General features: G+C 41.9%; 1 protein-coding gene across 2 annotated transcripts in view; it reads left to right on the top strand.

Moving 5' to 3' along the window:
• The window catches only part of REG4 (regenerating family member 4), a 266112-nt gene extending 264891 nt beyond the window's left edge, over window positions 1–1221 (top strand). For both annotated transcript variants that reach the window (XM_081815803.1, XM_081815802.1), the window contains exon 6: window positions 568–1221. In XM_081815803.1, the coding sequence (XP_081671929.1) occupies window positions 568–635 (68 nt within the window). In that variant the 3' untranslated portion in view covers window positions 636–1221. The remainder of the gene's footprint in view (window positions 1–567) is intronic.
• The last annotated feature ends 11394 nt before the right edge of the window (window positions 1222–12615 follow it).

Raw genomic sequence — 12615 nt, 5'->3', positions numbered from 1 at the left:
CACGAACAATGAATCATGGAACACTTCATCTAGAACTAATGATGTAATGTATGGGGATTAACATAAGAATAAAAAAAAAAGAAAAAAAAAAAGAATTCCTCATATCAGTGAGATCATATGATACTTGTCTTGAGAGATAGATTTCTTTTAAGGAATTGGCTCATGCGATTGTCGGGCTGGCAAAGCTGATGTGCACAGGGCGGGCCAGCGACTCTGATATCGCAGTCCTGAGTTGGGGGCATTTTGGAGGCAGAATTTCTTGCTCCTTGGGCAAACTCCATCTTTTCACTGATTGGATGATGACCCACATTATGGAGGGTAATCTGCTTTACTCAGAGTCGACTAATTTAGATACTTATCACAGCTAAAAAAAAATAATAATAATCCCTCACAGCAACATGTAGACCGGCGTTTGACCCAACACCAGGGCACACATTCTGGCCCAGGTGACCCGTGAAATGAACCATGGTGGTACCTTCCCGAGGGTTGCAAGCAAAACACCTAGGTCGCGCGGGTAAGTGCAGTACAGAACCAGATAGATTTGAACATCTCTTTATTTTCTTGCAGATTTTTTGACCTGGGAGAACAATGACTGCAGCAAGCACCAGCACTTCCTGTGCAAATACCAGCCATAGAGCGAACATCCAGGCTGAGCCCATACCGCGCGGGCCCCTGTCCCCTTCCCGCTGTGCGCGCTGGCTGCCTCTGATCATCATCTTAGAGTAAACATAGCAACTGAGGCTGATGAGGCCCTTATTGCACTCACTTTTTTAGGTTTGTTAGAAGCCAAGTCCTCAACGCTGGTAGGGCAGTGGCTTCTAGCTCTAAAGGTCACCCCGGGATCTGTCTCCATGGTCCTCTGCTTTCCTCTTCCTCACTTCTGGCTGTCTCAGAGGAGGGAGGGGACTGGTGAATAGCCAAATGGAAATGTCTCATCAAAGGTTTGGAGACAGGAGGAGGAACGTCAGGAGTGAGCCCCCAGCCCGCTTCAGCTTCTGCACCCCCCTGCCCTTTCTCTAGTGCCCAGATCCTCCTGCTCAGACACCTGCTTAGTTTTCCTTTCACCACAGGGAATGTTTACCAGTAGGGTCCCTATTAGGCTGACATGAGCCATAGATTCCAGGGCCATCTCTCAATAAATAGCTGTCTGCATAGAAGACTGCTCTGTTCCAGTTTGATAGTGATGGGAATAAAACAGTGAAATAAGACTCAGAGAACATACCCACGTGCCTCTTCATCTCCTTCCTCCTTGTCCCTGCCTTTCCTCAGAATAGCTCCCCCTCAGCTGCAGCCCTGGTCTGACTAGAGAGAGGGAGGCGATGTGCCAGGCCAACCTCAGTGTGGGGGTGAGTGGGTGGGGGTTATTGAAGTGTACGCACGCTGTGACAAGAGTCACGGCCAATGCCCTGGAGCGGCCTTGGGCCCGATGTTTCTCTCTCCCTGGCCACTAACAGCCCCGTCACCTTGCTCAAGTCTCTTTGCCTAGTGAGGTTTGAGATCCCTTATGAGGCGGTTTCTCCAATACTCAGGAGGTACTTTTTCCCTCGTACAGATTCGTGACTCCCTAGGTCAGGAATCTACTTGGCCATGTAAGAAGAAATAATATTGGCTTGACAATTACAGAAAATGTGGCTTTGGTGTGATCACATTTGCATTTCTTAGAAGCCCCAGAGAGGAGAGGACGTGTGGCCAGGCCATGTGCTTCAGGCTGGGCAGATGGCCATTGGCTTCGCCCATGTTGCTCTGCCAGCTGGTCAACACAGAGTCCTATACCTGAACCTGAGGACGCTCCCCTGCTCCCCTGTGACCTCAGCAGGCTGAGACCAGCTGTCCCATGCTGGCTCAGAGAAGAGCGCAATGAGGAGAAGGGAAGTCATGCCACTCTTCCACTTCTTCCTCCCTTCCTCCACACCCTTGTCACCCTTTTGGTAACCAAAGAGGAAGCCATCAGAAATAATGTGTTACTGCTGCTTCTTCTTTAAGATTTTATTTATTTATTTGTGAGAGAGAGAGAGAGAACATGAGCAGGGGGAGGAGCAGAGGGAGAGGGAGAAGCAAACTCCCCACTGGGCAGGGAGCCGGATGTGGGGCTCGATCCCAGGACCCTGGGATCATGACCTGAGCTGAAGGCAGGTACTTAACCGACTGAGCCACCCAGGCGCCCCTGTGTTGCTCCTTCTAAGCATGAAAAAGCTTATTAACCCAAAGGATAAATATCTTAATGGTGGGAGCTCAGACAAGATGACAGGCAGATGGAAAAGGGTCATTCTTTCAAAGTTGATAGCTTCAGCAAAAAGCAACCCACCAATTCCTACGAGTGTTCTGGGCAAGCCACCATCAGAGAAACAAACAAAAGTATCAGATTCTGTAACAGAGATGGAAGATAAATCTGGAATGCCAGACTGATAGGAGCCATGTAAGAACCTCGTTGGATTAAGTGCCAGGTTCTGTGGTATTTCCTGTAAAAATTAACAGAATGTAAACATGGATCACAGTAGCCCAAAAAGATAGAGGTTCTCAATGTCTCTTGACTCTGGCACATATGAGAGATAAAAAATACCATGGCCCACCCACATCCCCTAATTGTTTCATCCTCTCCTGAGGAAAAGGAGCTCATGATAGCAAAGTAAAGAGAAACAAAATAAACATCCAAAAAGTGACAAATAACAGATATACCAACACAAAACAAAGTGAAATCTAACAGTCATTCTGTAAATACATTAAAAATATTTAAAATATGAAAACAGTTCCATCCGAACAGCATCACTAACCTAAAACACTCGTGGTGACTAGCACTAAGTAAGCACCCTCCCTGAAATTGCCCGAATGCCAACAAGTTGCACATGCGTGAGCGCAGTGTGCGCTTTGCGACATTCCCAAACGAGGGCAGGCAGCCACATGTCTTATTAGAAGGCTGGTCCTTGGTTAACTTTAGGGCTGCCCTGGTCTCCTAAAGTTGTGCATATGGAATTTTAGCAATCTTTAATTATTCAGCGAGTAGGTATATCATTCAATAGAATTTTATTGAATGCATGCTGTGTGCTAAGAACCTATTCCGGGGACAAACCCGAAAAATCTCTTGCCGTTATAGAGCATACACTTCAACAGGGGTGAGTGGAGGGAGAAACTCAATTAATTAAATAAGTGAATAATGTCTTATGAGAGGGTGACAGGTGCTGTGATGGAGACAGAGCCAGGAAGGGGTCCGGGGGGGTGGGCCTGGGTGCGCTATGTGTGGACTAGTCGGTGGGTTCTTGGTCACAACTGAGAGCCAGACTGTCTAAGCAAAACAGAGAATTTATTGGTATATATTACTCCATGGTCCATGAGGAGATGTGGGCTTCAGGTATAACTTGACCAAGGGCTCAACAAAGTCACCAGAATAGGGTTTTCTCTCTGCATTTTTAGACCCTTTTTGGTGGGAATGAACCTCATTATCAAGCCCCATCTAGTTGCAGGACTGGCTGCCACAGCTCCAGTCCTCACCTTGAGAAGAAAGAGACCCACAGCCCTCAAACAGGAGCCTCCAGACTAAGCCTCATTGGCCAAGAATCTCCTGACATGGGTTATGTGCTCAGTCCTCGGCCAGTCGTGAGGGCCAGGAGGGTGGGATGTGGTGACTAACTCAGCACGTGACGGCACTTGCGGTCACTAGCCCAGGGGTTAGCCAGCTTTACCTAGAGGACAGGGCCACTACTAGCAGATACACTGCATTTGTAGGAACTAAAAAATATCCTCTGGGGAGACACAGCCCCGTGGGCCCACAGGACAAAAGCAGGCTGGATGACTTCAGCCCCTACTTGTCCCCTTCGCTGTGCACTTTGTGCAGAGCACAAACCACACTGCCTTCCTCTGGGGCCCTGCTGCCACGTGCGGGTCTCTGCCTGCGGGCTAAGGGCCATCCTTGGGGACACTCTGTCCAGGGGCCCCACTGGAGGACTTTAGAATCAGGTGTCTGAACTGAGACTGGAGACGCATCTGTTTAGAGAAAGACAACAATAAGGTGGCTATTGTGTCCCAAGATGTGCTCAATCATGGAAGACTCCAGCCACAGCCTGTGGGGTTTATGACAGTGGGGAGAACAAAGTGCTTGGAATTAAGCCACTCCGGATCTCACTGACCCTGCCACTAACTGGCTGTATTATAGGGAGCCTGAAGTCTCTGAGCCTTCATTTTCTTCCTCAGGGATTTGAGGATTAAGTTAGTTAAAATACGTAAAAGGGTTTGCAATGGGGCCTGGCCTATTGTTCTCTGTGGAAGCCACGTGAGCTGTCATAATGAGCGGCTTGACTGCGAGACACAAAGTAAGGCCCTCTGCTGCAGCATGGGAGGACAACTACAGAGGACAGACCTTGGATTCCAGAAAATTCCGTGTGTGTGTCTGCCTGGCTTTGCACAAACAGGCACATAGGAGGCAATGCAGACCCAGGATAGTGAAGGAGGTACACACCAAGCATGAATTTAAAAACTTAATACACATTTCCGTCAGACTTACTATAATATGGGAAGTGTTTGTGTTCAAAGGCAGAGGAGAGTAATCGGACGACATGAAGATTAAGCCTGAAACCATTTATTTTAAGGGCAAATATAGGCAGCAGTTTTTGTGATCTTGGGTTAGACATCTTAGGACACTAAGCAAAAACCATTAAAAGAAAAAAACTGAGAAACTGAACTTCAAAATTTAATCCAAAACAACGCAACAAAACCAAATACCACAATACATCCTCTAGAATGGCTGAAATGAAAAAGACTCATAATACCAAGTGCTGGTATTATGGAGGCACAGCGGCCAGAGTCCTCAAATATGTATACCTGTGGGAATGCACAAGGGTGCTGTCACTTTGGAAGACAGTTTGGCAGTTTCTTATCAAGTTAAACCTACTCACCATATGACCCAACGGTCCTTTCCTGGCTATTTACCTAAGAGTAAGGAGAACACATGTCCACAGGAAGACCTATATGCAATTGTTAACTACATTTTATTTTGTGATAGTTTAATTCATAATGGCACAAAACTGGGAAGAACCCAAAGGTATTGACTCATCTACTGGTGAATAGATAAACAAATTGAGGCATATCCATACAATGGAATATTGCTCGGTGGTAAAGGGAAACCAACTATGGATCCACATAACGTGGACAGATCTCAAAAATTATCATTATGCTACGTAAAAGAAGCCAGACACAAAGGACTACATGCTGTAAGGTACAATCCACTTATCTGAAACTCTAGAAAAGGCAAAACTATAGTGACAGAAGGCAGAGCAGGGCTGGCCAGCAGCTGCACATGGGGAAGGGGGTTGGCTGCAAAAGACCACAGGGGAATGCTTTGGGTGAGGGAAATGTTCTAGATCACGGTTGTTGTGGTGGTCACACAACTGTATACAGTTGTCACCCCATCATACTGTGCACCTAAAAGGGGTGAATTTAAAATATATAAATTATACCTCAATAAAACTGACTTAAAGTTATGGAAAAACTTTCCCAAAAGGGATGGACAAAATTCAGCCCGAAAGCCTGTTCAGTGACTTCTCTGCTTCTGCAGAACAATAGAACTGAGTTAGTCCCACAACATGTCACCTTTGAAAAACCCTAAATCTAAACCCATTTATTTACAAAACCCCCCTCACTTTCATGTTCTTCACCTCAGTCTCCTCTCCCAACCTCATCCCTATCAGAATTATTGATTTCCCTTCTCTCTGCCTCACTCCATCACTCATTCTCTTTATCGTTCCAACAACCTTCTTAATCCAATACCAAGCCGCTTCACCCCATTATCTGTTACTACTTCAAAGGCCCCAATAAAGTGAGAGATCAGGGAATTAACCATTCTCCCTCCCTTCAAAAATATCAGGTCCTCTGTCAGGAATACCCTAGAACCCCTTTATCTGCTAACAGATGTCTGCATGTACTTCCAACCAAGTGTCCCCCCCCCTTCAGGAGTCTCCCCTGGTTTTGCTAAGACTGTTTAAGAAGTCTTTTTCCTCCAACTGTGAGAGCACATGGCCCGTCTCTCAGTTTCATTGCCATTTTAAGTCTTTGTGACCTGGGGCACATGTCTCTTTCAAGCCTCAGTTTATCTATAAAATGAGGGTCCTCGGTTAAACTCAAATGCTTACAGGATCTGGTTAGATATGAGTAAGTGAAGTGGCCTGGAATAAAGCAATTTGAACTGGAAAACTAGCAGTCACATGAATTTCTTTCAAGCTGTGCATGAGCCGAACAGAGCAGGCCCACTGACCTTTGCCCATGGAGGCCAGATGGCAACCCTGGAATGAACCATCCCTTCCAACTCCAACATTCTCTCTCTCTCTCTTTTTTTTTTTAGATTTATTTATTTATTTTAGAAAGTAAGAGAGGGCGTGTGCGAGTGGGGGAGGAGCAGAGGGAGAGAGAGAGAATCCTCAAGCAGACTCCTTGCTGAGCGTGGAGTGCAACTACAGAGGGGGGCTCAATCCCAGGACCCTGAGATCATGACCTGAGCCAAAACCAGGAGTCAGACACCTAACTGACTGAGCCACCCAAGCACCCCTCCAACATTCTCTTTTTCTATTTCTGTCTGGATCATGTAGCTCCCTGAGTCAGGGGTCAGTCTCTAGTATCACTGGGAACTTACAAAAGTTAACAATGGACATAAAATATAAGAAGACGCACCATGATGAAGGAACAAGTATGTGTCCTACTTGAGGACTGTCATTCCAGGCTATGTTGCAACCAAGAAACAGCCCAGACATAGAAACAAGTCGTAAAAGTAGAAGTAAGTTTATGAACAACATCAAGGGGCTGCCCTGCAGCCTGATGGCCCCCGTGAAGGCCGCTGAAGAGGCAGTTTCAGGGACAAAGTTGGGGCAAAAAGGAATCTGCAGGGGGCAGCTTGGACTTTGTAGTCTTACCCAGAATTTAAGCCTTCTTAAGTTTCTAGAATATAATATCATGCCATAGTATATACTTAATAAGTAGTAAATACCTGATTGATCACATTTACTTTAAAACTACAGTATTGTTGCCCCCCAAAAAGAAATTATTGAGAATGTAATTAAAACCATGAAGTTTCTCTATGAGAATTTATTAGAAAAGATAGCTGAGCAAAACCTAGGCTTTGCCTCCTCCCGAGAGAAGGTAATGTAGGTGATTTCCTATATAAAAACCACCATTCACTGGATACTTACCAAATGCCAAACATAGTGCTGATTTACATATATCTCATTTAATCCTCAAAAACATACCACCTTACAGATACAGTCTCTGAGATGGTGAGCGATCTGCCCTTGATAATAAGTTGGCAGAGCCAGGATTCAAGCACAGCGATGTCTAACTCTGAAGGCCATGCTTTCGAACACTATGCTGCCCATGAAACACACCCACTGCTTCTTCCTCTGGCCCAGTCTCAGCAACAGAGTCCACAGTCAGGTCCACCGAGCAGAGGGAAGCAGAGCAGCATCATTTGCTCAGGGTGGCAGGGATCTACTCTAGGTGATGCTCAAGTAAATCTGATGTGTGGTGACAGAGAGGAGGGACAGGAGGGACAGGGGTGGTCAGCCTCTCAGCATCGCTTCCTGTGGTGCAGGCACATTCAGGGATCAAGACATCATACGTGGGCATGTCCGGTTGAGTTATTTGCAACAAGCGGAAGTCAGAGTGACGTAGGAGGCAGAACATGGAGCCCGAGTCTGGACAGACCGGGGATGATGCCCTTGAGAGGCTGATGCTCAGACAGGGCAGCCTAAAACCCTGCTGGTGTCTCTTTCAGGCCAGTTCAGTTCTTCCCCACCTGTCCTCAACCCTCCAGGCTCCTCGAAGAGTTAGATAAGAGTAGTTTATGCTACTTCTTGTTTTGACCCACCCAAGATATCAAAAAAGAACAAAAAATAATTCTGGTTTAAAAGTGGGTGAACAGGGCGCCTGGGTGGCTCAGTTGGTTAAGCGACTGCCTTCGGCTCAGGTCATGATCCTGGAGTCCCTGGATCGAGTCCCGCATCGGGCTTCCTGCTTGGCAGGGAGTCTGCTTCTCCCTCTGACCCTCCCGACCATCCCCCATCTCATGCTCTCTCTCTCTCTCAGTCTCTCTCTCTCAAATAAATAAATAAAATCTTAAAAAAAAAAAAAGTGGGTGAACATAAGCCTTAAGGAGAAAAAGCTTCAGGTATAACCCATAGTGTTATTGACATAAGAGCACATGAATCCGGCAAGCCTAGAGTAGGAATATACCAAGACTATCTCAATACCTAAAAGGAATAGGCTTTTTGCAAGATACTAAAAAACAAATGGTATTTTCATAACTATGTTTCAGATACATGGTTTTTCATCTTAAAGTTAGATACTATTTTGAGAACGAAAAACTATTCAGTGCAATATTAGCATCTGCCCATGTAATGAATATGGAAATTGGCAGGTGTCAAAAATTAAACACCGTCTATATTTAAAATCTTCAAACCAATTCTACCCACACTTTCATATTCTAAGTACTATAAAAAATTTTTTTAAAGTAACAACAACAAAAAAAAACAGAATAGATCACTGTTAGGTAAAAGATTCAGCAAGTCCAGAGTAGGCCCTAAGCAGGTATATTAATAGGCTCCATAAGTAATTGATGTCAACCTCCAATAATTGAAATTACAGCTAAGAACACCATGCCATTGTCTGATATCAGGCAAAGCAGCACCAGGACTGATCAACAGCAACATATCATAGACAGTAAGTGCACTGACAAATTTCTAGCAACTTCTCACAGAAATATTTACACTAATAACATTTAACTTGTACAAATGTAGTATAGGGAAGGCTAAGCATCTCTTCTGATTTGACAACTCTAGACCAGTGCAACTCGTCAATAATAATGTATCAGATAAATCCAATTATTTCTAACAGTTCTCTTTTTTATAAAGTCAAAAGACAAACTTTGTGCTTTTCTAGGGCATTTCTAGGAAAACTCCAAGGTAGTTTTAGATACAAAAGATATCCAGAAAAGATTATTTTAAAATTTTATTTTGAATTTAAAATTTGATTTTAGGAAGGCCAGAAATCAGGTTATCAGGAGATTTGAACATTTACAATAGAAACAATACTTGGCTACTCATTTCAAAGTGCTAATATAACATTAAAAGAGAGAGAGAGAAGATAACATGATTGTAAAGAACCTAGATGTCCATCAACAGATGAATGAATAAAGAAGATGTGGTATATATATACAATGGAATATTATGCAGCTATCAAAAAATTGAAATTCTGCCATTTGCAATGACGTGGATGGAACTCGAGGGTATTATGCTAAGCAAAATAAGTCAATCAGAGAAAGACAAGTATCATATGATCTCACTGATATGAGGAATTTGAGAAACAAGACAGAGGATCATAGGGGAAGGGAGGGAAAAATGAGATAAGACAAAACCAGAGAGGGAGACAAACCATAAGAGACTCTTAATCTCAGGAAACAAACTGAGGGTTGCTGGAGTGGAGGGGGGTGGGAGGGACAGGGTGGCTGGATGATGGACATGGGGGAGGGTATGTGTTATGGTGAGCATGTGAATTGTGTAAGACTGATGAATCACAGACCAGTACTCCTGAAACAAATAATACATTATATGTTAATTTAAAAAAATTGAAAAAAAAAAAAAGAACCTCATCTCTTTCCTAAGTGAGAAATCAAGGACATTATTCTGGTAGACATAGAATCTTTGTTGTTCTAGGTAGATTACACAGAAAAAAGAGCAACCTTACATATTGTAGCTTAAGCCAATTAACAGTAAGCAGGAAACAAAGCACAATGAAGTTAAGCATACTTTCTAAGAAGTTAAATATTACCTACTTTCCAAACTAAAGTATTATAAACCAAGACAAATAATATTTATTTAAAATGTTGTCTTTCAGTATGCTCTTTCATATTTGGGAACAAACTAATACTTTACTTTAGGATCATTGCAGGGGGTTCATGAGGTTAAAATTAAGTTTATAACATTGCTAAGATATTACTCATTGTCACTATCTTTAAATGAATCGATAAGCAAGCATTTTAAAATTTCTGTTTAAATTTTCAATATGGTAAATTGTTTTTTTTTTTTTTGAGAGAGAGAAAGCGTGCAAAAGGGGGAGGGGCAGAGGGAGAGGGAGAGAAAGAATTTTAAGCAAGCTCCGCACCCAGCAAGGAGCCCAACTTGGGGCTTGATCTCAAAATCCTGAGATCATGACCTGAGCCGAAATCAAGAGTTGGTCACTTAACTGACTGCGCCACCCAGACACCCCTCAATATGGTAAATACTAATAATTATAATCCATAAGTAAAGCTCCTTGGGACCCTCAAGAAGCTTCAAGAGTGCAGAACGGAAGTAAACCAAATAGTCCTTTAGGACAATTCTCGTCCTTTCCTTGACAAATAGAAGTATGTACACAGTTGTATTTCTCTGAAACTATTGCTCCTAAATAGAGTCTTATCACATATATTCATTCTAACTTTTGACCAAGGTAACTTCAAATTCACAGAGAAAACTGGGGGGTGGGCAACTGGGCTTACACACCAGCTTCATTGCAGTCCTGCAGAGTGCACCAATACAACACAACTTTCTATAGCCATACGTTCTACAGCTTCTCAAAATAATAAAAATGAACACATTGATTAATAGACTCAAGAATATATAGTCTCCATGTAGCATATAAGAAGAAACAAAATCATATAAGTTAAAATTATGCTTAGTAATTAAAGTTTCAGAATTCATCTTACTTAGAAATGGTAGGTATTCAATGTGTAGCCATTAATTAATTCAACTTAATGTCAGTCTGAGGAAATTATCTAAGTTACCTAACATCTTGGAAATTATCTTCAAGTTGACATACTACAAAACATAATTGTTGTTGAAATCACATTTTATCAGAATAATAAATCAATTTGGTAAAACACAAAGTTATATTTTTCATAACTTTGAACATTAAGTAGAAATAATGCTGGCTTATGTGGTCAGTAAATCTACATAAGTTGGGAAGAATATACCCACATAGAATAAAAATCTACACTTTACACTGATAAAGCAGTGAAGACTTAGCTGTTTTTATTACATTAAAACGACTAAACTAGCTAATTTGCCAAATTTACCAAAATTATGTGAACTTGAATTCTTAAAACATTTTTGAGTTAGTCTCAATAAGAATTCTTTTTAATTCTAATACATTGAAAACATTAGAAGTTCAATTTCCTTATTTTCTGGGAGTCTTAGAAATAGTCAATTTATATAAGCACTAATTTATCTCAATAAGCTAATCAGAATAGAGATCCATTCATTTAAGATAATTTATAATTCAATTTGGTCATAACAACCATAAGACATTATTACACCCTCACATAATGAGATGTCAAGGTCTTTCTGACATGTAGACATCCTGACTCAGACAGAGGGAACTTATCACTTCAATTCTAGAATTCAGCCATGAGTCAAGAGTAAACACAAAATTACAAAACCCATTGGTCCATAGAAGATGTGGTGCATATATATGGTATGCGTGTGTGTCTATATGTGTGTGTATATATACATTACATGAATATATATTATATGAATATATATTATATGACTATATATATGAATATTACACAGCCATAAAAAAGGATGAGATCATGCCATTTGTGACAACATGGATGGGCCTAGAGGGTATTATGCTAAGTAAAATAAGTCAGATAGACAAAGATAAATACCATACGATTTCACTCATATATGAAATCTGAAAAAACCCAAATGAAACAAACAAAAAGCAGAATCAGGCTTATCAATGCAGAGAACAAACTGATGGTTGCTGGGACAGGGGGATGGATGGGAAAAATAGGTGAAGGGGAGTAGGAGGTCCAGGCTTCCTGTTATGGAATGAATAAGTCATGGGAATAAAAGGCACAGTATAGGGAATATAGTCAATGATATTGTCATAGTGTCATATGGTGACAAATGGTAGCTACACTTGTGAGCATAACATAACATATAGAAGCGTTGAAGGACTATGTTGTGCACCTGAAACTAATGTAACATTGTGTGTCAACTATACTCAAGTAAAAATTATCTTCTTACATTAAATATATATAAACATTAAAATACGTATATATGCTTTATGCCTGTAGCTCTTACAAAACCAAGAAAAATGACATATTAAGTAGAAATAAAACTCTATATCTGATAAACTTCAAATTCACATTAATGTGGTTTAACAGAGAACGCCTGTTTGCTGCAACAAAACTCGGCTTACAAAAGGAGCCTGGGATGTTTTGCTTCAGTTCAGATTCTTCTGGAGTTCAACAATGACTTTGTGGCTCAAACGTCACTTCGCTTTTCTGCATCCAAGCTACAAGGCCTTCATTGTGTGCAAGCTGAGCAGCAACACTTGGCCTCTACACCACACCATGCTACACAGGAAATCAGCCTGTGTTTTCTCCCATTAGCTTGTAATTAAAGTAACACAACTTGGTGCCAGTGAATTTTGCCATAAATGCAAATGCAGCAGGAAAATCTCAAGGCATTACTCAGAAAGCAGTTAAGCATATTATACAGAAAATTATCATTTTCCCCCACATTGTCATCAAAATAAAAACGCACTTTTAGAAGTTGTTCAGAGAACCAGCAAACTCCCTAAATTATTCCCATCGAG

The sequence above is a fragment of the Leptonychotes weddellii genome, chromosome 4, assembly GCF_054177405.1.
Source record: "Leptonychotes weddellii isolate Sample4059 chromosome 4, ASM5417740v2, whole genome shotgun sequence".
Classification (NCBI taxonomy): domain Eukaryota; kingdom Metazoa; phylum Chordata; class Mammalia; order Carnivora; family Phocidae; genus Leptonychotes; species Leptonychotes weddellii.
The sequence above is the reverse complement of the archived record's forward strand: the minus strand, read 5'-3'. Positions and strand labels throughout refer to the sequence as shown.